General features: G+C 37.3%; 1 protein-coding gene across 11 annotated transcripts in view; it reads left to right on the forward strand.

Annotated features, from left to right (window-relative positions):
• Window positions 1-27,547, forward strand: part of RFX3 (regulatory factor X3) — a 594,837-nt gene that overhangs the window by 533,019 nt on the left and 34,271 nt on the right. For all 11 annotated transcript variants that reach the window (XM_086415305.1, XM_086415304.1, XM_086415310.1 and 8 more), the window contains 5 exons: window positions 1,087-1,202; window positions 1,640-1,794; window positions 5,692-5,789; window positions 8,793-8,942; window positions 15,950-16,158. In XM_086415305.1, coding sequence (XP_086271431.1) covers window positions 1,087-1,202; window positions 1,640-1,794; window positions 5,692-5,789; window positions 8,793-8,942; window positions 15,950-16,158 — 728 coding nt within the window. The remainder of the gene's footprint in view (window positions 1-1,086; window positions 1,203-1,639; window positions 1,795-5,691; window positions 5,790-8,792; window positions 8,943-15,949; window positions 16,159-27,547) is intronic.

Genomic DNA, 27,547 nt, shown 5'->3' on the forward strand with positions numbered 1-27,547 from the left:
TTCTTCTTTAAATGTTCAGATTGATTCTCTCAGTTGCTTCTTCTTGTCTCTTAGTTTCTGTGAATTTTGCAGATCTTGAAGGTGTTGTTTTACGTGTTTTTGTTCTCAATGCTGATGACATCAAACACATTATACTGAGGACTTGTCTTTTATACTCAAAATAATCACAGAATCACGTGATCTTTGCACAAATAGGTTATTTAGTTTTATGACTGCCTTTATCTGAAGGCAAATTTGCAGACTAATTGCAATGACAGGGTGAAATTAAATATGATCATCAAAAGCTAATGAAAGTGGCAAATTTTAGCATCATCGAAAAAAATATCTTGATGCAGCTGGAGATCTGAGAAAATTAAGCAGGAGAGGTGAGGCCCATGCCCTCAAGGTTAAAAAGGAGAGAGAGTCTTACAGCTTCTCTCTAAAGGGAGTGTGTGCAAAGAGGAATGAGAGGAAGCCACTGTGTGACCACAGAGAGGCTTTTTTTCTGCCAAGACAGGCACTACCCTTGGAAGGTCAGCCTAATTCTAGTTTCTGCCCCCAGCCTCTGCTTGGCTAGGAATGCTTCAGAAGCCATGGTCTGCAGCCCTAGGCCAAGCTAACTTAGCCCTAACTCCATCTGCCACGCACAGGCACCTCCACACCTTTATCTTTTGCCCTCTTTTAGGACCAGTGGACACAGTCCAGTGAAGGCTGATGTGACTCAAATCTATGTTCTGTGTCCATATGAATCTAACAAGAGTGGAGGCAACCAGGGAAGCAGTGGGTTAATGGGTGAAAGAAAGCGTAGGGAAGCAAGCATGATAATAGAGAGAAAAGAGGTAAAAATAAGGGTGGGGTGTGAGGTCATTCTGAGAGGAATACAAGTTACCCTTCTTAATCATTTATGTATGAGATATTTTCCTCCTTGTCTCTAGCTAATCTCTTTTGTGTTCCCATTTCCATTGGCAAAACTTAGTCTAGTTTCACTATGTCAGTTTATGAGCCCAAAAGTATCTTTACCTTTTAAGTCTTGTTACAGTATGTACTCCTCACACATCCCCATAAGTGATTTTGTAAGGTAATATCGATAACCATTTTGTTTTGTAGGCAATATTGGATGTTGTTGTGAATCTTCAGTTTAGCCTGATAGAAAAATTGTGGCAAACATTCTGGCGCTATTCTCCCTCAACTCCAGCTGACGGCACTACCATTACCGAGTCAAGGTCAGAATCAATATGCTTTTCCAATTCATTTTCATGGCTGAGTAGATGTCACAGCTAATAAATTAGAGATATGTATACCAGTTGTGAACCTTACCTGATAACCTTAATTGAAGAGATTGAAATAAACCACAAAGTACTCTCTTGAGGTTTCAGCGTGTGTATTATAGCTCCCATTTTTATTGATTTGGGGGACTGCGGTAGAACTATTTCATCCTCATGGGTTTAGTATCATATCTGCCTTTCATACTGTCAGAAAGTCTTAACGTGCATAGGCAGCTCCGGGGGAGTATTTTATATATCCAGCCGTATGGCACCAGGGCAGTGGTGGTATAGTTCTAACCTCAGTAATATTTGATAAACTAAAACTATTTTTAAAGTCCATTTTCTTTTTTATCCTCATTTGCCATCTATTCATTTGCTACATTTATTCACACCAGCAATCTGAGTGAAATAGAAAGTCGACTTCCGAAAGCAAAGCTGATAACTCTGTGCAAACATGAGTCTATCCTGAAATGGATGTGTAACTGTGACCATGGGATGTACCAGGCTTTGGTGGAGATTCTCATCCCCGACGTCCTTAGACCTATTCCTAGTAAGTTAAATGCAGACAAGTACGGATGCTTTTGTTCTCCTACATTCCACCCAGGAAGTTTCGGGTAGTGACGTTGCAAACTAGAGTGATTCTAATCTCATTTAAATTTGCCACATAGAAAACACGCAACACAGAGTACTGCATGAAAGCAGCCTAGAGCAACACTGTAGTTAAAAGGGAAAAATTCTGTTTTTCAATCTTTCATTTTCTTTTTGACGAAGAAAGACAACCTAAAGATGTGACAGCCCTGATGACTAATTGCAAGAACACCCCAGGTCAGTCAGCCAGTGTGAAAATCATTCAACCCAAGGACACAGTGTCCTTCATAAATCCCCTAATTTTTGAAATCTGTGATTGCTAGACCAGCCTCTTTTACGGTTGCTTTTGATTTGAAATGAATTTATCTTGGTTTCTACTGAAGTTAAATTTCTTTTAAAAGCATTTACTTTGTCACCGACATCATGTTAAAAACTACAAATGCAGTTTCCACTAACAGTAATGGTTAACTGGCATTTTGAGAGAAAAATCTATGTAACTGCAAGAGCATTGTATTCCCGCCATGAAGCAAATAGGAATTACGTAGATAAGTTACATTACTTTTTTAAGTGATAGCTTTTTTTTTAAGCTACTCTGTTGCAAACAAAGCTATTTTTTTTTGCAAGTGTCAGTCTAAAAGCCACTATGGATACATATGTTGGAAGCAGTTGAAAAGATTTTAGGCCTACATCTTTATGAGCACATACTAGTAAACTTAACCTTTAGAGAAATGGAACAGAATTGCTACTCTACAGTGACATTAATAAAGTAAAACAATCTTTTAGCTTGTAAAATTAGCAACTGTGTACTTCAAGTACACTGTTCACAGTAAATTTGTATTAAAGTATTCCAGAAATGAAGATTTAACATTTGTATGTTTATACTTTCTTTTTAAAAATACGGTAGAGTGGAAGATATGTATGTTTCCCACCACCTAAAAAAGTATGCTTAGATGTACATTTATATATAATATCAGTGAACACACACATAAACATACATAAATATGTACACAAATTAGTTTTTTAAAAATTCAGCTGCCATAGTCTCACGTTGTTATAAATTGCTAATATCTTCTCTACTGCACCAACTGACAGTTGGTGTCCTGACTAAAGATTGATTAAAAGTGACATTGTCATGGAAAATTTCAACATGTAAATTCTCTACTGATTTATGTTCCAGAATCTGATTTTCCTTGTTTTTGTCTTACTCCCTGTGCTCTGAGTAATAATCTCTAGAGATGTTTAAGAAAAGTTGCATAGGGTAGCTCATTAGCCTATGACATCTTGCCACCAACATAAATTTCTCTCATGAGATATAAGAAAAAAATGCCAGTGAGCACCTTCTTTGAGGCAAATCAACAACATCAGTATTCGTTAAACAATTCTAAAATCTGTTGCTTCTATGTTAGCATCACAAGACTAACTTGTAAATTCAGCAGTTACCTAACATGAACCATGTATCAAGTTTAGATGGTTTTAAGCCCCATAATTTTTAAGTACACGATACACATGACCTTTGTTTTTCACAAATTTTTGTTTGAAAAACATTTTATTCTGTCTCTGCATTCAGAGAACTCAAATTCAGGAATTTTTATATAAGTACAGTTTTATAGTTTCTCTGAAATTACAAGATACATTAATGTGCCACCCTACCAAGTAAATTTAGAATTTTAATTCCTGTTCTATAATAAGATTTAACAAAAGTAAAGCTTAAAATATAGTTTAAATCACAGTCTTCTGATTGTATGCATTTTTGTATTAATCATAAGCAGGCTGAGACAAGTTAGTTTTAGAATAGCTTTAAATTTCTAACCATCCATTCATGAGAAAAAGTTGTCAGTCAATCTGCACAATTTAATCTGACATGAATCCCTATAGAGAGAACAAACTTAATTTTATTTTTGAAAATTTTATTTTCCTGGCTACTAGTACTTCACTCTACCATTTACTGTCCAGATGGGATTCCTTTTTTTAGCCAAAAAAAAAAAAAGTTTGCATATCACACTAATTTAAAGTCAGCTTGAAGCTACTGTACTCTAAAATACATTTATCTGAAAATGGAAAAAATAAAGTGAAGTGTAAAAAAATTGTGTAAGAACTCAACTGGTAGCACTTAAATGTACAAATTATGATTTCAGTTAAAGATGACCCAAAATGTCATATAATACAAAAAAGTAAAAACTAAAAATCATTTGAGATATAAAACATAATGTTTTTATTTTATAACCTCCCTAGCATTAAATTTGTTTAGATAAAAGAAGACCCATATTAAAAATTTTAAAGTAGCTTTTCCCAGTTCTTGGTTTTTTCAGATTAAATAATTATTAATTAGAGAAAAATACATAATACAGATAATCAAACTGAATCTTGAACAAAGTTTTACTGACTTTCAAAAAGGGTCTTTAATTTTTTTTCACTCTTTTTCATTTCCATTCATGCCTGCCCTCCATGGTTCTAGTACATAATACAGCAGAAAAATATTTTTCTTTCTTTTTTCTTTTTGACTAATATGGGAAGCTTTGGAAATTTCAAAAACTTAGCTCTCAAGAAATTTCCAACTCAGGGTTTCCAATGGATGATTCTCATGTTTAAAATCTGCACTACTTGAGTATTTTTCCAAAAAAAGATAGCCATTTAAATCTTTTTTGTCATTTTACCACTTAAATAAACAACTTTTAAAAATTAGTTATTTTATTATTGGATCAGTATAATTTATATCTGATGCAAGCAATTTGCTTTAACAAAAGTAATAAAGATGCATGTCAGACTATTTTGAGCACAAAAGAAAAATGAGGGAATTTGATCCCATCATTAATACTCTTGGGAGCCTTGGGTAAAAATGTGACTTCTCTGTCTCTTATCATGGACTACCAACTGCACTACCTACCCGCATCATAGGGAACCCACAAGGATCTGCTTTGTGTTCTGGGTGCTTCAGACATTTATTAAATGTCTTAAACTACTCCCTATACCGTGTAGCCTTGGGCACAGATGAAATGAAATGCTCTGACTGAATTACTTGTTGAACAAGAGAAGAATTCTGTTTCCTATCTCAGTAAGAGATCTCAGTAAGCAGATCCCTTAGAATAAAATAATCATAGTCACCCCTGATACTGGAAAATGCTTCCAATTGTTTTATGACCACCATAAAAGTTGCTCTCATGGGACCTATACTTACTTAGGTTTTAACAGAGATGCAAGGAATATGGAACAGACTATTTTAGGAATATCTTAAGAATATTGGTCTCTATGACAGCAGTTTTATCACAGTAATCTTTTATCGCTACCTGCCAGTGAGATGGAGAATAGTTATCCAGAATATCAAGTCAGGCAATTTTAATTTTACCTTACTTTTCAACAACAGTGAGAGATAACTACTCTAATTGACATGTTCCAATGTAAAGAGATGCATAGAGAAAGAAAGCTTTGCATTATTTTCTTTCTAGCTAAAGAAATGAAAATAAGAGCTTGAAAAAAGTCACCAGATTTCTAAAGACAATACTTAGCCTTTGAGCAAAAAGATGTTTCTGAAAAGAGTATTTTGTCTAAGATAGAAAATTCCATACGTATATTCACAACTGGTATATGTTGTTATAAGCAAAAAACGCTTGAATGTTTTCATTTCCCAATGAAGTGTCATAAGTATCTGGGAACAAAATAGCTTTAAGACAAAAAAAGCCCACGATATAATATTTGGATTCTTTCATAGTTAGGAATAATGTTAAATAAAGTCTTGTTAATGAGGATAAGTTCTGTCTTGTGCTATTTCAAATGCTATGGTTGTATGTTTTCCCTTATTCTAGCATAAAGATTAATGTTCTTTGGTATTTGTTTCGTTCTGCTTCTCTTCTTTAACATTTAGGTGCCTTGACCCAAGCCATTCGAAATTTTGCAAAAAGCCTTGAAGGTTGGCTTTCCAATGCCATGAACAATATTCCACAAAGAATGATACAAACCAAGGTACACTTTCATGTCCTTGCCTTTTCTTTTGTGTTTAGGAAATGGTCATGAACTATGAATTTTAAATTTGTCCTATCAAATGATGTTATGTGAAATATAGCATTGATTTTTATATTTGTATTTTATAACCATGTGGCAAAGAACTTCACAAGATATGTTGTTTGATAATACTCCTTTCAGAGAGACTAGAGAAGCATTGTAGGTGTGGTATATTTATCAGCCCTTTTCTAAAGTGTATATTTCAGGTTGCTTAATTTCAAATATTGAAAAGAATAGCCTAGAATGTGCAAATAATTTCCATTTGAATGAGTTTTAGATTTTTTTAAGTCCCCTACTATACTCATATTCTGAATGCTCATGTGAAATAATAACCATTTTGCTTTTCAGGATGTTTTGTTTTTAACACTGGAGAATGCTTTTGTGAATCAAGTAATCATTTCTTAAAGAGAACCGTTATCTCATAGTTGAGTATATTACAGGAATATGGATTATTTAGCTGGAGATATGAATTCTATTCTTCACTTTTTCCCCTACTAACCATGTTACTTTAGATTAACCTGTGAACACACTTGACAGATTGGACTGATTCTGTCCAAACTTTGATAACAAAAATCACATTTGTGGCCTTTTGTCGGGAACTGTATCTCCTGTCAGACTCCAACAATGTGCCTTGGCTGTCAGTTTGAAAATGTAGCTGAAGCTCTTGTAGCTGACAAGTCTGTGATAGCACAAGTAACTCTCAGTTCTTCCTGTTTTGGCTTAAGGTTTGCAATAACACATTCTATCTCTAAAACATACTGAAGGTCACATTTCAAGGACATGTCCACCTTAGATTGTTGCTTGATTGAGCTGTGCTGTCAATATGGTAGGGTTAACCACATGTGGCTATTTACATTTAAATTTATTTAAATTGCATTAACATTTTAGTTCCTCAGTCACACTAGCTACATTTCAAGTGCATCTTAACCCATGTGACTAGTGGGTACAATATTAGGTAACACATATGTAGAGCATTTCCATCATTGCAGAAATGATTCCATCTGTGGCAGTTCTGTTCTAGAGTGCCACATTGAGGTGAGAAAATAAAGGAGATGCTCTTTGATTAAGATAATCAGAGGAATGCTTTCCAACTTGCAAAGTCAGTCATAGTCATAACAATACTTTCAAACAACTGAAAGCATCTCCTACCCCAGTATCATCAGGTGGTTGTGATAGCAATCCAGCTGCACTATTGGTCATCTCATTGATCTCCAGAATTGATTTGGGTGGTTTCCCTTGGTGAAAGATGTCTTCTGCTACTCCTCTCTCAAGGATGTGCAGCCTTTTTTCAGCTGAGCATTCAGTCAACAAAGATGATCCAGCTGGACAGTAGAAATAGCATAATGAGAATGTGACTGGAAGTTGTTATCAAAATGCCTGGATTCATATCCCACCTCTGTACTTTAGTTTCTCTGTAGTCTTGAGTAAGATAGTTAACCTCCCTAAGGTAGAACATGTGTCTAATGGGATGTTTATGAGAATTGAACATGGTAATATATGTTAGACATTTAACACAATGCTGGCACATAATATGTACTTGATTAGTACAAACCTCAGAGATGGGAAAATGTGAAATATTCTCTCTGAGGATATGTGGATGTCCCCAAGCTCCACATGGTCCTAAAACATCTCAGTATCAAGACAGGGCATCGTTGTCTTGTGGAACATCTATTCCCACTCAGCCAAATGACTGTTCAATCAGTTGCTTGTTTATATACCCACAGTGATTTAATGGGATTCCATCTATTCCTATAAATACATTAAAATCCTCATCAGATCTGCTATGGAAGTAACAAATTTTCATGAGATCATGACATTTAGATATTTATTTAGACTTTTTTTGTCATTATCTTTGCTATCATTCAACATAACCTGATTTGTTCAGGATTTCAGCAGGAAATAAAAGGTGTATCCAAAGAGAAGAATAATTGAAGAAAGTTTAATAAGGGTCTGTTTCTAAATGTGTAAACAGAGCTAAGAAAACCGGGGACTAGCATTAGTAGGGGAAGCCTGCCCATCCCTAGGTCTGAATGGGAGAGAAGCAATTATGGCATCAGGAGCTCTTCTCCTCCACGCAGGACTGTGGCCTTAGGAAGGAGAGAGCAGAGGTTGTGAGAGAATAAATACTTTGACCACTTTCTTCTGTCCTTCAGTCCCTTACCAGTGCCTCTCATTGACCAAATCCAACTGGAAGCCCAAGGACAAGGGAGGCAGTTAATGCAGTTTTTTCCGTTTAGTCTTCCTGGGCACAGAGCAGAAGGGGGAAGGATAGAAAGTACATTTCAGAGGGCAAACAGGGATTTTTCTGGATAACCCTTTTACAAACATCCAGATTCTGAAAAAAAAAAAAAAGAGTTCTTCTTGTTGCCTGTGTCTGAGAAGTTTATTAGCTATCTATTTGCTAATACAGGCTTTGAGTTCTCCTATTTCACCTCAAAATTGACCACCCTTATTTCACCTCTATAAAATAAAGATTAAAAGAGTGAATCTGAATGATAATGCTGTGAAAAGTATATTTTTTAATCCAGATAAAAAGTGGGACTGGACAGTTTGGTTTTCCAAAGAAAAGGAAATTTTTTTTTTATTTCCTTAGTTTGTAGCTGACTGTCACACTGAGAATAAGAAATGAAAATCAACATTTTCCCTAATTTCCTAGACTAAATCATTTCTTGCTGATGATGAGTAGCTACTTGCAAGACCAGTTTAATTAATGGTGCACTCAGATGTCTGAGAATGTGGGAGTTTGTTTTAGCCTTGACCTCAACCTACTGAAAAGGAAAATAATACTTGGTTTAGAGGTTTAAATGCTATAATTTACAAGTAAACTGTCTCACCAAATGAATTTGAAATAAGTATCAGAGAGAAGCATTTAAAATTTGGCAAGGGAATAAAGATTTGAAAATTGCAGTGGTTTCTTTTATTGGAGGAGAAAAGAAATCCCAATTTAATTGGATTTCTTTACAGGTTGCAGCTGTAAGTGCCTTTGCCCAGACTCTGCGAAGATACACGTCGCTCAATCACCTGGCCCAGGCAGCTCGTGCAGTGCTTCAGAACACTTCTCAGATCAACCAGATGCTCAATGACCTCAACCGTGTCGACTTTGCCAATGTCCAGGTACTCTGTTTTCTTTCAAAACAGATCTTTTAATGAAAGGTATCCAATGTTTTTCTTCTTAATTAGGATCATCATATTTCTTTTCCAAAGTTACATCAATTCATAGGCACATCTAGATTCACAATGTCCTGAAAGAGGAGAGTTTTACTCAGCTATCGGAGAAGGCAATGGCACCCACTCCAGTACTCTTGCCTGGAAAATCCCATGGACGGAGGAGTCTGGTAGGCTGCAGTCCATGGGGTCGCTAGGAGTCGGACACGACTAAGCGACTTCACTTTCACTTTTCACTTTCATGCATTGGAGAAGGAAATGGCAACCCACTCCAGTGTTCTTGCCTGGAGAATCCCAGGGATGGGGGAGCCTGGTGGGCTGCCGTCTATGGGGTTGCACAGAGTCGGACACGACTGAAGTGACTTAGCATTAGCATTAGCATTACTCAGCTATAACTTTACTGCTCCTCTGTTTTGTGGTTAAAGCCTGGGAAGATTTTTAGTGCTAGACTGCAACATATGTCACCAGGGTTTGCTGAATGATTAATAGAGTAAGGACAACCACGGTCATTGAAGATTGGTAGGCAAGAGTCAAAGCTATGGTAGTTGTGTGTGGATGTGAGAGTTGGACCATAAAGAAAGCTGAGCACCAAAGAATTGATACTTTTGAACTATGGTGTTGGAGAAGACTCTTGAGAGTCCCTTGGACTGCAAGAAGATCCAACCAGTCCATTCTAAAGGAAATCAGTCCTGAATATTCATTGAAAGGACTGATGCTGAAGCTGAAGCTCCAATACTTTGGCCACCTGATGCGAAGAATTGACTCACTGGAAAAGACCTTGATGCTGGGAAAGATTGAAGGCAGGAAGAAAAGAGGACAACAGAGGATGAGATGGTTGGATGGCATCACCAACTCAATGGACATGAGTTTCAGCAAACTCCAGGAGATAGTGGATGATGGGGAAGCCTGGTGTGCTGCAATCCATGGGGTTGCAAAGAATCAGACATGACTTAGCAACTGAACAGCAACAATATACACTAAAATAGGTATTATCAAAAAGACGAATAATAGCAAATGTTAATGAGGATGTGAGGAAATGGGAACCATTATACAGTAGTAATTGGACTGTAAAGTGCTACATCCACTTTTAAAGCAGTATGGCAGTTTCTTAAAAGGTTAAACATAGAGTTACCATATGATTTGGCAGTTTCACTCCTAGGTACATACCAAGAAAAATGAAAACACATCCACCTAAAAACTTGTTCTTGGATATTCCAGCAGCATTATTCATATTAGCCACATTAAAGTGGGAACAACCCAGATGTCCATTAACTGATGACTATATAGACAAAACATGGCATTTCACACAATTAAATGTTATCAGACAATAAAAAGAAATGAAGTTCTGTTCTGATACATCCTACAACACAGGTGAACATTACACTAACTGAAAGAAACCAGATACAAAGGACCTTATATTGCAAGATTCCATTTATATTAAAAGAGCAGAATAAGCAGATCTATAGAGACACACAGTAAATTCGTGGTTACCTAGGTCCTGTAGACTAGGTGATTGGGATATAATAGATAAGGAATATGTCATTTCTTCTTTAAGAAATGAATACATTTTAAAATTAATTGTGGTGATAGATGTACTACTCTGTGAATATACTGAGAGAAGCTATTGAATTATATACTTTTATTGAATGAATTGTTTGCTATATGAATTACATCTCAATAAAACTGTGTTAAAAAACAATAGCATTGCTCAAAGATAAACTATTTCTCCATTTCCTACAAATTTTAATCTACAATTCTGGGCTCATTTTATCATTGAAAATAAAAGTAATATTTGGGCTTGATTAATTTTAGGGCTAGGATTTAGAAGTTAAGTTCATTCTAACTTTGATGAATTTGATTTGGTCTTCTAATGTGCATAGTTTTTCTTAAATCTATATAAACATTTGTTTATATATATGTGTATATATATATATACAAACATACATACATACACATACAAATTCATAATCTCCATAAGAACAAACTCATGTTTACAAATCCATTAACTTTACATATTTCAGTGGAATTTACATTACCTGATTTTAGTGGGAATATTAAGAGCTCATACAGTATTGTCTTAAAATGTATACTATAATGTTAATTTCAAATCTTCATTCAGAAAAGATATGTTTAAAAGTACCTTAAGAAAAGTTGAAATGGTAAGGAAACTTCTAGTCTCAAAAAGTAATATAAGTTTAATAACAAAAAACATATTTAAGACTGATTCCTGATAAGATCTGAGAAAGATTTTAAATTTTCTGTTAACATTATTTTCATTTGTATAGTTGTGTGCCTGAATCCTGTGAAGTGTTTACAAAAATGAGTTCTTCCTGGCTATAAATGCCATCCTTGGCAACATTATTACATATAAATGGTTAGTTATACATCTTTACTATGCTCATTCTCATCCTCTCTACTTACCAACTTTGAGGCTACCTTTTCCCTTCTTTAAGTACCAGATTTTTCTGGGTTTTCACAGAAGTTATTAGTGCTGAAACCTGTGTGCTCAAGTATCTATCCTCCAAGGCCTCCTTCCTTCAGTTCAGTTCAGTTGCTCAGCCGTGCCCGACTCTTTGCCCATGAATTGCAGCACGCCAGGCCTCCCTGGCCATCACCAACTCCCGGAGTTCACTCAAACACACACCCAGGACTGATCTCCTTTAGAATGGATTGGTTGGATCTCCTTGCAGTCCAACGGACTCTCAAGAGTCTTCTCCAACACCACAGTTCAAAAGCATCAATTCTTCGGCCCTCAGCTTTCTTCGTAGTCCAACTCTCACATCCATACATGACCACTGGAAAAACCATAGCCTTGATTAGATGGACCTTTGTTGGTAAAGTAATGTCTCTGCTTTTAAGACCATGAACACAGTGGTAGCCCTGCATTTCCCTCTACATTTTACTTCTCACCACTCTTGTTCAGTACGTAATCTTTCTCAGGTTAACATATTTGATTTTAATTCCCTTCTTTCTTTCCTTTTCTGTTTCACATTTTGCCTGGTTTTCTGAGTCCCCTGGTTTTCTCAGTCTTCTAGCTCCCATTCCACCTTCATCACCATCTCCTGTTCATTTGAAAATTGTCCCTGTCCCTGTGAGATTAAGCTCAGTAAGACTGAAACATGTAAGGATGATGCTCTTGTAATAAGGAAACTTTAAAACAATGAAACCACATGTAAGGGTCAATATTTTAATGCTCTGAAAGAAAAGTGAAAGTGTTAGTTGCTCAGTTGTGTCTGACTCTTTGCAACCCCATGGACTGTAGCCTGCCAGGCCTCTCAGTCCATGGGATTTTTCAGACAAGAATACTGGAGTAGGTTGCCCATTTCCTTCTTCAGGGTATCTTCACGGCCCAAAAATCAAACTTGGATCTCCCACATTGTAAGCAGACTTGTTACCGTCTGAGCCACTGTCTAGCCACCAGGGAAGCCTCTGTCGTCACTTCATCATTCTCTAATCAAATCTTTTCCTCATGCATTCAGGATAACTTTTGCTATTGCAATTATAATTGGTTTTCTGTTTAATTGATAGCATTATAGTAGTATTGCTTTCCAATTCTTTTGTGTGTAAATGGATAGTTTTTCAACTACAGTATGGGCTAAATATACTTGGGTTAGTTAACCTGATAACCTAACTTTTGCATATACTTTTGTTTCTGTATTTAAAAGAGAATCTGATTTTGAAGTTACTGACTCCTTATCATCTTGGAGATATTTATTTCCAAGATAATATCTTTAGTTTTCATCCTTACCTTTTTCCACTAAAGAGTTAAAATATCCAAATTCCTTCACAAGGGAGTATTTACAGGGTACTCAGCTGTTAGTCGGAGAAGGCAATGGCACCCCACTCCAGTACTCTTGCCTGGAAAATCCCATGGATGGAGGAGCCTGGTAGGCTGCAGCCCATGGGGTCGCTAAGAGTCGGACACGACTGAGCGACTTCACTTTCACTTTTCACTTTCATGCATTGGAGAAGGAAATGGCAACCCACTCCAGTGTTCTTGCCTGGAGAATCCCAGGGACGGGGGAGCTTGGTGGGCTTCCGTCTATGGGGTCTCACAGAGTTGGACACGACTGAAGCAACTTAGCAGCAGTAGCAGCAGCTGTTAGTATATTTTCAACCTTGAGAGCAGTAAAATGAAACATAGTTTGAAAAGCCAGAAAAATGTCCTGTGGCTTTATTTCTCTAAGCTTAGTCTTAGATTATCATTTTCTCTTGGCAAATCTAACTGTAGGAAGTAGTGAGTTTGATTTTATGTTAAATGAAATTAAATTCTTCCAAGGATACCAGTAAGTTCCTTCTGTTCCTTGCCAATACATAAAACATATCTCTCACAGTGGCTTCCCATAGAATTTCAGTTTTGCAAGATGAAAAAGATCTAATGTACAGTATTGAGCATAAGTAGACACTCATATTGTTGTTGTTTTGTAGTCGCTAAGTCATGTTCAAGTCTTGTGACCCCTGAGAATCTGTGGGATTTCCCAGGCAAGAATACTGGAGTGGGTTGTCATTTCCTTCTCCAGGGGATCTTCCTGACCCAGGGATTGAACCCACGTCTCTTGCATTGGAAAACAGATTCTTTACCACTGAGCCATCAGGAAATCCCTAACACTCCTATGCTGTATACTTAAAAATGGTTAAGATGATAAGTTTTATGTTTCTTGTTTTATACCACAGACCAAAAAATGCTTAGATGTTTTTGGATTTTAAAAAACACACACACACAAAACCCAGCATCCCCTGTCTTTTTCTTGAGGCCTAAATTCTTCACTCCTTGTCTGCATCCCAGGTGGTGCTAGCGGTAAAGAGCCCATCTGCCAATGCAGGAGACATAGAGATGTGAGTTCAGTCCCTGGGTTGGAAAGACCCGCCCCCCCACCCACAGGAGAAGGGCATGGCTACCCACTCCAGAATTCTTGCCTACAGAATCCTATGGACAGAGGAGCCCAGGCTACAGTCCATAGGGTCACAAAGAGTTGAATATAACTGAAGCAACTTAGCATGTACCCAACTTCTTCCCTGGGTGCTCTCCTCAACTGTTGAACTGATATAAGATTTCCGGGAGTCATTTAACTGTATTTTGAAAGATCTTAACTATTCTTATGTAAATCTATTATATAGAAATAAGTAAAAAAAAAAATAAGTAAATAAGTAAAAAATAAGTAAAAAAAAAAAGTAAAGATGTAGTTACAAGATTGCTAATTCCAGAAGCATTATTCCTATGAGTAAAAATTTGGAATGACCATAAACGTGCAGCCATGTGGAATTGACTTTGTAAATAATGGTGTATTCATGTATTGAAGCAAATTGAGTCATTGAACAATAAATGTAGCTCCTCATTTGCCTATATATAAAGTGAAACTAAGCAAAATATCAAGTAAAATATATAATATGTTCCTCTTTTAAAATAATATATATACATAAATATGCATGCGTATGTATATATTACATGTGAACAGTTTGGAAATTAGCATGTTGTAGTTCTCTCTTAATGTTGGCATTTTAGATACTCTTAATATTTTGTTTTTTTTATTTGTACTTTCAAATTTAATGTCGTATTTTAGTGTACTTAAAATACTCAAAAGTGATACTTAGGAGGTAAAAATCTGAAAGCCTTTTTTATTAATTAGATAAGAGAAGGAAGGTTAGTAGATGGCATCATCAGCTGGGAATTTGGAAGAAGCCCTAAATTTCCCTGAGAAAGAAAAATGAATTGAGTTTAGCCATTTTCTATTTGAAGTGCCTCCCAGTTGAAATGTCTTTTGAGTAAGGTAAAGTCTCTGGGGTCAGGAGAGATCCTGGAATCAGAGGGTGGAGATTAGGGATTGATTCACTTGAAAGGTTGATTTAAATAAATTTGTCCTCTGAGAACAGACAGATTGAAAGCTATAGAGACTTTTCAGAAAAACACACACATATTGATAAGGTTTTACATATAGAATTAGGACCTTCACAGACACCCCTCCGCAGAACTCTACATTGAAAGTATTATCTGGACACAGTGAACCTAGCTTAAAAATTCTTGTCACATTTCACTTCTCTAATTTTATGCTTGGGGAAAATGAGGCCCACGTAGGTTAAATGAATTGCTTAAAATCAAGTTAGTGGATTCAGGCCCTATGTTAAAATCCATGTCTTCACTCAAATATTATATTAATATTATCAGATAATTATATTCTGACCTGAAAGAGTATAATATTTTTTAATCTTAAAATGCAGCATAGCACTAGAAACATGGTAAAACTTATGTCAACCACTGAAAATTAACCTTAAAAGTTTCTATTTTCATCTCTATTACCAAACATGAAACTTTCCCATCAGAACCAGAAGGAAAGCAAATGTCTTCGTAGGTAGCATCCCTACATTTTCTCTAATGTATTTTTGGTTATTGTTACTGTTGTTTTCGGGTCTGTGAATTAATTTGCATTTGTAGCTTTTACCTTGAGAGTCCTTGGGACTTCACTTTCTTTCCCATGAAACTCATTCCGCATGTGCTTCTGCCTTGTATCATTCATTGTTTGTTTTTGTCTTAATCCTGAGGGGCCACTTGTGGCCAATTAAATCTATTTATCCAATCTGACTTACCCTAAATCTTTTCAAATGAATTGGCTTTAGTTTTATATGATTGAGAAGTAAAAGAGCATAAAAACTAAAAAAAGACTCTACATATGTTAAGTTCAGGCTCCTCTTCTTCTTAAGTAATGATATATTTTAGTCTTTCACACAGACTAGCTAATGTAGAACACCAAGTCATACCTTTATGTCACATCACTTTTTCATGTACAGAAGTGATGTTAGTTTCCTTAACAACTGCCAAGTGGTCATTCATTTTTCTTAATTCATTTAATTGTTTTGCACTTTCAATATAGTTTGCCATTCATGCATATGGTTTGTGTGCTGACATTCAATGAAAAAATGCTGACTTGAACTTGTCCTTTGCTTTCTGTGTACTGTCCCAGGAGCAGGCTTCCTGGGTGTGCCAGTGTGATGACAACATGGTTCAGAGACTAGAAACAGACTTCAAGATGACTCTTCAGCAGCAGAGCACCCTGGAGCAGTGGGCAGCGTGGCTTGACAATGTGATGATGCAAGCACTGAAACCCTATGAAGGAAGACCCAGTTTTCCTAAAGCTGCCAGGCAATTTCTGCTAAAATGGTCTTTCTACAGGTATCATCTCAGTTTTTCCTATTCTGCAATTATGTATGTACATGCTTCTCAGAAAAAAAAAAAAGAGAGAGAAGAGTGAGGAGTTTAGTATGTAGAAACTCTCTCGTGATTATCTTCAGCCCAGCTCGTGACTACAACATCATGGAATTGAACCAGGAGGGTTTTGGAAATAAAATTTCTGCTGGGAAAGGAAAGCCTCTTATTCAGAGCCCTAAAAGTTCTCAGATGGGAACATCAGAGATTCCCGTCTCTGATGGGTCAATCTCTAGAACATCAGTCTAGATAATGTGCGTAACAAGAGTCAGGAAAGTCCTCCTTTTGGCAAACATGTATCATTTACGCTTTTCACCACTCTTCTTTTTATTCTCTAGTTCAGGGATTCTCAAACTGTCGTTGCCTAGACCAGTAGCATCTCTGTTGCTTGGAAACACATTAAAAATGTGTATTTTCAGACCCCTCGCCAAACCTACCTTAATCACAAATTGCAGAGGAGAGGCCCAGCAATCTATGCTTTTTCTAAAAGTTCCGTCCAGGCAATTCAGATGGATGCTCAGAAAAATCTAGTTAATTTTTTAATTTGATCAATTAAAATTGTTTTCAAAGCTAGCTGCACCTCAGAATTAGTGGAAAGAAAAACAAAGCTCCTACCTACCTCCCAAAACTTACTCAAAATCATGTGGTTAGAAACTAGTATTTAGCAGTAGAGATAATCAGAAATTCATTTTTTTTTTTTTTCAGAAAGGTTACTCCTGGTGATTCTAATGCATAGCTAGTTTAATATCAAATAATCTAGTAGATAATTCAAATGAATTGCTTTTGGGCTAAAATAACTTATAAATAAATGTATTTTTTTTAGACATAGAAGAACCCCAGAATAGAAAAATTACTTTTCAGTTCAGTTCAGTACTCAGTCATGTCCAACTCTTTGCAACCCCATGAATTGCAGCACGCCAGGCCTCCCTGTCCATCACCAACTCCCGGAGTTCACTCAAACTCATATCTGTCTAGTCGGTGATGTCATCCAGCCATCTCATCCTCTGTTATCCCCTTCTCCTCCTGCCCCCAATCTCTCCCAGCATCAGAGTCTTTTCCAATGAATCAACTCTTTGCATGAGGTAGCCAAAGTATTGGAGTTTCAGCTCCAGCATCAGTCCTTCCGATGAATACCCAGGACTGGTCTCCTTTAGAATAGACTGGTGGGATCTCCTTGCAGTCCAAGGGACTCTCAAGAGTCTTCTCCAACACCACAGTTCAAAAGCATCAATTCTTTGGCATTCAGCTTTCTTCACAGTCCAACTCTCACATCCATACATGACCACTGGAAAAACCATAGCCTTGACTAGACGGACCTTTGTTAGCAAAGTAACGTCTCTGCTTTTGAATATGCTATCTAGGTTGGTCATAACTTTCCTTCCAAGGAGCAAGCGTCTTTTAATTTCATGGCTACAGTCACCATCTGCAGAGATTTGGAGCCCCCAAAAATAAAGTCTGACACTGTTTCCACTGTTTCCCCATCTATTTCCCATGAAGTGATGGGACCAGATGCCATGATCTTCGTTTTCTGAATGTTGAGCTTTAAGCCAACTTTTTCACTCTCTTTCACTTTCATCAAGAGGCTTTTTAGTTCCTCTTCACTTTCTGCCATAAGGGTGGTGTCATCTGCATATCTGAGGTTATTGATATTTCTCCCAGCAATCTTTATTCCAGCTTGTGCTTCTTCCAGCCCAGCGTTTCTCATGATGTAGTTTGCATATAAGTTCAATAAGCAGGGTGACAATATACAGCCTTGACGTACTCCTTTTCCTATTTGGAACCAGTGTGTTGTTCCATGTCCAGTTCTAACTGTTGCTTCCTGACCTGCATATAGGTTTCTCAAGAGGCAGGTTGGTAGTCTGGTATTCCCATCTCTTTCAGAATTTTCCACAGTTTATTGTGGAAAATAAACACGGTCAAAGGCTTTGGCATAGTCAATAAAGCAGAAATAGATGTTTTTCTGGAACTCTCTTGCTTTTTCGATGATCCAACGGGTGTTGGCAATTTGATCTCTGGCTCCTCTGCCTTTCCTGAAACCAGATTGAACATCTGGTAGTTCATGGTTCACGTATTGCTGAAGCCTGGCTTGAAGAATTTTGAGCATTACTTTACTAGCGTGTGAGATGAGTGCAATTGTGCGGTAGTTTGAACATTCTTTGGCATTGCCTTTCTTTGGGATTGGAATGAAAACTGACCTTTTCCAGTCCTGTGGCCACTGCTGAGTTTTCCAAATTTGCTGGCATATTGAGTGCAGCATTTTCACAGCATCATCTTTTAGGATTGAAATAGCTCAACTGGAATTCCATCACCTCTACTAGCTTTGTTCATAGTGAGCTTTCTAAGGCCCACTTGACTTCACATTCCAGGATGTCTGGCTCTAGATGAGTGATCACACCATCATGATTCTCTGGGTCATGAAGCTCTTTTTGGTACAGTTCTTCTGTGTATTCTTGCTACCTCTTCTTAACATCTTCTGCTTCTGTTAGGTCCATACCATTTCTGTCCTTTATTGAGCCCATCTTTGCATGAAATGTTCGCTTTGTATCTCTAATTTTCTTTCTTTTTTTTTTTTTGGTTTTTATTTATTTATTTTTTTGTCAAAATGGAAAGTTTTTTTTTTTTTTTTTTAAGAGATCTCTAGTCTTTCCCATTCTTTTGTTTTCCTCTATTTCTTTGCATTGATTGCTGAGGAAGGCTTTCTTATCTCTCCTTGCTATTCTTTGGAACTCTGCATTCAGATGCTTATATCTTTCTTTTTCTCCTTTGCTTTTCGCTTCTCTTCTTTTCACAGCTATTTGTAAGGCCTCCCCGACAGCCATTTTGCTTTTTTGCATTTCTTTTCCATGGGGATGGTCTTGATCCCTGTCTCCTGTACAATGTCATGAACCTCCGTCCATAGTTCATCAGGCACTGTCTATCAGGTCTAGTCCCTTAAATCTATTTCTCACTTCCACTGTATAATCATAAGGGATTTGATTTAGGTCATACCTGAATGGTCTGGTGGTTTTCCCTACTTTCTTCAGTTTAAGTCTGAATTTATATATGATATCAAATGTTGTGATGAGCCATTGACCATAGGTCTACTCAAGGGTTTAAAAACAGACCCTGTGCAAGTTGGCATATATACCATATATATGGCATAGGATGGAATTGACAGATGGAATTCCATTTCTTAAGATGTTAGGTAAATTATATTTTTGACCGCAGCATTTACTCTTCTGGTGAGAGTTCATTTCTTTTCTTCTTTAGATCATAATGAGCTTTCTAAAAGCCATATCTACTTTGAACTTCAGGCAGTCCCTAATTTAATTCCTGTGCAACCATGCGCTCATCAAATTGTGGCTACAGGACCTACCACTGACTGTGGCTATGGGTATATTGTGGTCGTCATCTGGACATCAGTAGTGAATCCAAAGCGGTTGTGAGGAGAGATGATATGCAAATAAGTAGCAAAGTTTAGAGACTAGTAGAAATTGTGAACCTGCTAAGCCCAAATTATAGGATTTCCATCTTGTTTTGATTACCTTTATAAGGATTGAACCAAAGATTCCATTATCATGGTAGAAGGTTTTTATTGTGACTTCTTTCTTTTTCAGTTGATTTAGTCCAATTCTTATTTCTTAAACTGAAGTAGAGTTGATTCCATATATGTTTAATTAGGAATTAAATTATCCTTACATCCTGAAAATGATTTTCTAGTGTCTGCGTACCTGCCCAGTCAAGTCTGACACTTTGCAAGCCCATGGACTGTAGCCCTCCAGGCTCCTCTGTCCATGGAATTCTCTAGGCAAGAACACTGGAGTGGGTTGCCATTTCCTCCTCCAGGCGATCTTCCTGACCCTGGGATTGAACCCATTCCCAGAGTTAAATAAATGCTATGAAAGAAAGCCTAGCAGTGGTGGTGGTGTTTTGTTTTTATTTTGGAATGGAGTAACTCCACCATTTTGTCTCTCGTATATGTAATATTTTTAGCCACAGGGTTTGTAAAGCACCTTATTAAGGTGCTATCTAACTCTATGACCCACTGATATGCTTCATTAAAGCCAGCCCTGGGTTTAGATCTGGGTGTCAGTGAGAAATGTGTTGCTGTTTTCCCTTGATATATGGGAAAGATTTGGAAAACAATATCACAGTATTCTCAAAGTAGATGTAGCAATAGTAGTAGTATTAATGGAATTCAAAATTTTAACTTGGGAACATTTCTTTAAAAGATTTCAGATATTTTCCCATTTGTTTGCAAGTTGATTTCATGCATCTTTTTTTTCCTCAGAAAATCATATAGATGGTATATATGCTTCATGAATGATAAAACAGATGTTATACTAGCTGTTGCTCTAAAACCTATAGGGGCAAAAGCACAGTACATCCTCTATATCAGAAAAACCAAAGGTTTTTTTTCCCTCCTGTTCTTACTGCTTTCTTATGCAGTTACCTCAGACTTGCCCTTATTCCTCCCTGAGGATTTTTTAAAATCTGTTTAGTAGATATGGTTTTAGAAATACACACCCCTGGAGCCTTTGTCTCCACAGAGATCTGTCGCGGTATCTTGAAAGGAGAGAAAATTACTTACTCGTGTTTCTTGTTCTCTGCAGATATACAAACCCAGTAGATCATCACTTGCCTGCCCTCTGTCTGCCCTGAGTTGGGGATAATGGCTTGTTATTATTACACACTATTATGGTTATTATTTTCATTTCAAAAAGTCTTGAAGGTATACAGTTCAGTCAGGGCTACAGAAGGAAAGACATTCAGAAAGATGCATACCTCCTGCTGGTAGGCGAAGTCAATAGCTTGGTAATGTAGAAGACTAAAATCTGACCTGTTTTTTACTGAGGCATAAGAACATACTGAGTAATGAAAACTTCATTCACAAACAGAAGGAGTGTTACAGAGTATTTTTTAAATGTTTTTGGCTTTGTAATAAGAATTTTGCAGTCACATATACCAACCGTTCATTTTCTGAAGTTGATTAATTCTAAAATTCTGTGTATAGATTCACACGTATATACAAGAAATGGACTGGCAGAGAGTAGTGATAGCAGTAGTGGACATGTTGCTGCAAACACCCTCTGCTCCAAATGGGGGTCTCTTCTTGCCTAACTTGGCTTTGAATGTCTACTGCTGGCTTCCTGGGAGGTGGAAAAAACATTGCCCAAGAAACATATCTAACTCTATGACCCGCTGATATGCTTTCTTGGGCAGCAGTGCAGAAGTTAAGTGGGCCGCTTCTCAGCTTGGGTGTTTCGTGAATAACAGAACACAGAATTCCTCAGGGCCACCCTGAGGGTCAACCAAACATCCCATTTTTAAAGAATTAAATGTATAGCTTTGATACAATACCTTGAAAGGGAGCACAGAGAACCTAGTTTGCCTACAGCTGAACAATATATAAATCTTCCGGTTTTGGAATTAGCTGTAAGCACTGTTTGAGGAGAGTTCACATGGTGGAGTTGGGGGTGGGCGGTGGAGTCACAGGTCTCACCTTTCTTTTTAGGAATGTGTGATGTCTTCCCAAATACATAAAGAGGTGGATTGAGTATCGTGTGTTCAAGTATATGTTTTAATTTTCACGCCATGAATTACGAAGATACATACACAAAGGTGTTTCTCATCTGTTATAATTAACAGTTTTAACTCCAGTTTTAAAGAGTTGAGTTCATGGTAACTTAGCAACATGAAATTCAGTGGAGTCAATTTTGTAACACGTCTTACAGAAATCTGAATCAGACAATAGGTTTCCAATTAAACTGTTAATTGTGTCATTTGATACTTGGCTTGTAGGGCAGAGGCCCAGCACAGAGAGCAGAAAGTAGACATAGACATTATTAATAATATAACATAATAATATTACATTATTATATTAATAATATAATTCAACTGATTCTCTTCTAAACATATGACAATAATTTCATAGCAGATTATCGGTACTTTCAAAAGTAACTATTATAACTGAAGGTCAGCACACTTTTTTTTTTTCCATTTTCCAACAGAATTTTGTGTTACCTATGTCTTTATGCTGCAGTAAGGTGATTGCCTAGTTGTCAAAAAGTTTCCAAAACACTTGGGATAGAATATGAAGCCTTTATGATGGCCTACAGACCCTCCATGGTCCAGCTGCTAGTGATTTCTAGTCCCATTATATATATTCTCTTTGCTCATGTCTTCCCAGCTGCAGCTTCTGGGCTATTCTTTCAATAAAACAAACATAGTTCTGCCTCAGTCTCAGCATTGACCTCAACATTTGCTCTCCTTTCTGCTAGGAAAGTGCACGTGTTCACATGGCTTACTCCCTCACTTCAGTCTCATTTCTGCTCACTTATCACCTCCTCAAAAAGTTTTCCTAACACCCTGACTTTCAGTGCCAGAGCCCATCACTCTGTAGTCTCTTGACCTGATTTACTTTTTTCAAAGAATTTCAGTTCAGTTCAGTCGCTCACTCGTGTCTAACTCTTTGTGACCCCATGAATCGCAGCACACCAGGCCTCCCTGTCCACCACCTACTCCTGGAGTTCACTCAGACTCAAGTCCATCGAGTCAGTGATGCCATCCAGCCATCTCATCCTCTGGCGTCCCCTTCTCCTCCTGCCCCCAATCCCTCCCAGCATCAGAGTCTTTTCCAATGAGTCAGCTCTTCGCATGAAGTGGCCAAAGTACTGGCGTTTCAGCTTCAGCATCATTCCCTCCAAAGAAATCCCAGGGCTGATCTCCTTCTGAATGGACTGGTTGGATCTCCTTGCAGTCCAGGGGACTCTCAAGAGTCTTCTCCAACACCACAGTTCAAAAGCATCAATTCTTCAGCGCTCAGCCTTCTTCACAGTCCAACTCTCACATCCATACATGACCACAGGAAAAACCATAGCCTTAACTAGAGGAACCTTTGTTGGCAAAGTAATGTCTCTGCTTTTGAATATGCTATCTAGGTTGGTCATAACTTTCCTTCCAAGGAGCAAGCGTCTTTTAATTTCATGGCTGCAGTCACCATCTGCAGTGATTTTGGAGCCCAGAAAAATAAAGTCTGACACTGTTTGCACTGTTTCCCCATCTATTTCCCATGAAGTGATGGGACCGGATGCCATGATCTTCGTTTTCTGAATGTTGAGCTTTAAGCCAACTTTTTCACTCTCCACTTTCACTTTCATCAAGAGGCTTTTGAGTTCCTCTTCACTTTCTGCCATAAGGGTGGTGTCATCTGCATATCTGAGGTTATTGATATTTCTCCCGGCAATCTTGATTCCAGCTTGTGCTTCTTCCAGCCCAGCGTTTCTCATGATGTAGTTTGCATATAAGTTAAATAAGCAGGGTGACAATATACAGCCTTGACATATTCCTTTTCCTATTTGGAACCAGTCTATTGTTTCATGTCCAGTTCTAACTGTTGCTTCCTGACCTGCATACAGATTTCTCAAGAGGCAGATCAGGTGGTCTGGTATTCCCATCTCTTTCAGAATTTTCCACAGTTGATTGTGATCCACACAGTCAAAGGCTTTGGCATAGTCAATAAAGCAGAAATAGATGTTTTTCTGGAACTCTCTTCCTTTTTCCATGATCCAGCAGATGTTGGCAATTTGGTCTCTGGTTCCTCTGCCTTTTCTAAAACCAGCTTGAACATCAGGAAGTTCACGGTTCACGTATTGCTGAAGCCTGGCTTGGAGAATTTTGAGCATCACTTTACTAGCATGTGAGATGAATGCAATTGTGTGGTAGTTTGAGCATTCTTTGGCATTGCCTTTCTTTGGGATTGGAATGAAAACTGACCTTTTCCAGTCCTGTGGCCACTGCTGAGTTTTCCAAATTTGCTGGCATATTGAGTGCAACACACTTTCACAGCATCATCTTTCAGGATTTACTACTACCTAACTTTATAATTTATATCTACTCTGTTTTTATCAACCATCTGTCCTACTAGAATGTGAACTCTGTTGAAACCAAACTTTTGTCTGACTTGCTGTAGAACAAGACCCTGACACACAGTAAGAACATAATATCTATTGAATGAATGAAATTTAATTCTCTTGGAAAAAAGAAATTGGCTTTGTATTTCTTTTACAAATACCATAAAGCTACTCAATATGCATATTCTTCTCAGTCATTTACATTATTTTGAGGGAAATATAAAGGCCTAAAAATTGGATTTAGATATAGATATATATATAGATATATATATATATAATTCATTCTGTATCTGTCATATCTTTCCCTGTAAAGATTTACTGACATTCAACTGACACAGGATTGTTTTTCTATGTTATAATAAATCTCTTCTTTTAAAATAAACCATTTTTATTATGAAATTAGTATATACTCACTTTAGAAAACCTGAAAAATACAAATACTGGACAAAGAATAAACTTAAATCATCTATAATTTACTACCCAGAAAGACCAATGGTAAAATGTTTTCTTTCAGTTTTATATAAAATTGAGATCCAGTTGTTTATCAGAGTTTATTATCTGTATTTTTCCCTTAACATTATACCTCAATCATATCTAAAGAAATATAATTTTGAATGTCCTTCCAATATTCCATTTTGTATAAAGTGGCAACCCACTCCCGTGTTCTCACCTGGAGAATCCCATGGACAGAGGAGCCTGCAGTCCATGGGGTCACAGAGTCAGACACGACTGAAGCAACTTAGCAAGCACTCATGCATACATTATTTAAACATTCCTTTTGTCTCTTATTCTTGAACATTTATGTGGGTTTTGGTCTTGCAGTACAAATATAAAACATACGTTCATGCTTATCTTTATATAAAGTTGCATGTTTATCTTCAAATAAATTCAAATAAATTGGCAGTTTTAAGTTGACTGATACTATTTTAATGAAGTATGCTGTCTTGAGGCTAATAAGTATTAACCATTCCCATTTATTTAGAGGTGGGTCTTTTTTAAGAACTTTACAGATAGTTTCTGTGTTAAATGGGCTCATATCACACGTTTTCCTTCTCTCACTTAGCATTTTATTATAGACATCTTTCCGTCTTACTGCCTTTATGTGTAATCTCTCTCATTTCTTTAAAGTGAGTGAAATTGCTCAGTCATGTCTGACCCGCTTTGTGACCCCAAGGACTATGACTCTCCAGGCTGTTCTATACATGGAATTCCTCAGGCAAGAATACTGAAGTGGGTTACCATTCCCTTTCCCAGGGGGTCTTCACAACCCAGGGGTCAAACTGAGGCCTCCTGCATTGCAGGTGGATTCTTACGATTTGAGGTACTCAGGAAGCCCAATTTCTTTAATATATTGTATAAATTTCCATATATGAATGAGCCATTTTTTACCTAGTATCCTACAAATGGTTATTTAGTGTTGCCCCCTATTTTCTCAGTAATATAAATATTGCTGCAATTAAAACCATCTTTGCTCATTTGTGTAAATTTCTAGAATTAGAACTGCTAGGTGAAAGCATTTGTGCATTTTTAATTTTGACATTTGTTGCCAAATTTCCCTTCATAAAAGTTTTGTGAATTTATGCTTGAAGAAACAATAAATGAGAGTTCTTTCCCCATAACCTCTTCAATGCTGATCTTTTAATTTCTTATAGTATAATAGATAATATACGGTATCTTAATTTAATTTGTATTTCTTTTAATTTTGAATAAGGTTAATCATATATACTTGTTATGATTCCCTTAGAAGAAATGGTCCATGAACCAAGGCAAATGGGAAGTGGTCAAACAGGAGATGGCAAGAGTGAATGTAGACATTCTAGGAATCAGTGAACTAAAATGGTCTGGAATGGGTGAATTTATCTCAGATGACCATTATATCTACTACTGCGGGCAGGAATCCCTTAGAAGAAATGGAGTAGCCATCATGGTCAACAAAAGAGTCCAAAATGCAGTACTTGGATGCAATCTCAAAAATGACAGAATGATCTCTGTTCGTTTCCAAGGCAAACCATTCAATATCACAGTAATCCAAGCCTATGCCCCAACCAGTAACACTGAAGAAGCTGAAGTTGAATGGTTCTATGAAGACTTACAAGACTTTTAGAACTAACACCAAACAAAGGTGTCCTTTTCATTATAGGGGACTGGAATGCAAAAGTAGGAAGTCAAGAAACACCTGGAATAGCAAGCAAATTTGGCCTTGGAATACAGAATGAAGCAGGGCAAAGGCTAATAGAGTTTTGCCAAGAGAACGCACTGGTCATAGCAAACACTCTCTTCCAACAACACAAGAGAAGACTCTACACATTGACATCACCAGATGGTCAACACCAAAATCAGATTGATTATATTCTTTGCAGCCAAAGATGGAGAAGCTCTACACAGCAAAAACAAGACCGGGAGCTGACTGTGGCTCAGATCATGAACTCCTTATTGCCAAATTCAGACTGAAATTGAAGAGAGTGGAGAAAACCACTAGACCATTCGGGTATGACCTAAATCAAATCCCTTATGACTATACAGTGGAAGTGAGAAATAGATTTAAGGAACTAGATCTGATAGAGTGCCTGATGAGCTATGGACAGAGGTTCGTGACATTGTACAGGAGACAGGAATCAAGACCATCCCCAAGAAAAAGAAATGCAAAAAAGCAAAATGGCTGTCTGAGGAGGCCTTACAAATAGCTGGGAAAAGAAGGGAAGCGAAAAGCAAAGGAGAAAAGGAAAGATATACCCATTTGAATGCAGAGTTCCAAAGAATAGCAAGGAGAGATAAGAAAGCCTTCCTCAGCGATCAATGCAAAGAAATAGAGGAAAACAACAGAATGGGAAAGACTAGAGATCTCTTCAAGAAAATTAGAGATACCAAGGGAACATTTCATGCAAAGATGGGCTCAATAAAGGACAGAAATGGTATGGGCCTAACAGAAGCAGAAGATATTAAGAAGAGGTGGAAAGAATACACAGAAGAACTGTACAAAAAAGATCTTCACGACCCAGATAATCACGATGGTGTGATCATTCACCTAGAGCCAGACATCCTGGAATGTGAAGTCAAGTGGGCCTTAGGAAGCATCACTACGAACAAAGCTAGTGGAGGTGATGGAATTCCAGTTGAGCTATTTCAAATCCTGAAAGATGATGCTGTGAAAGTGCTACACTCAATATGCCAGCAAATTTGGAAAACGCAGTAGTGGCCACAGGAGAGGAAAAGGTCAGTTTTCTTTCCAATCCCAAAGAAAGACAATGCCAAAGAATGCTCAAACTACTGCACAATTGCACTCATCTCTCACTCTAGTGAAGTGATGCTTAAAATTCTCTAAGCCAAGCTTCAGCAATACGTGAACTGTGAACTTCCAGATGTTTAGGCTGGTTTTAGAAAAGGCAGAGGAACCAGAGATAAATTGCCAACATCTGCTGGATCATCCAAAAAGCAAGAGAGTTCCAGAAAAACATCTATTTCTG

This window comes from Bos grunniens, chromosome 8 (assembly GCF_055505025.1).
Source record: "Bos grunniens cultivar Pamir isolate PY7600 chromosome 8, Bosgru_T2T1.0, whole genome shotgun sequence".
Classification (NCBI taxonomy): domain Eukaryota; kingdom Metazoa; phylum Chordata; class Mammalia; order Artiodactyla; family Bovidae; genus Bos; species Bos grunniens.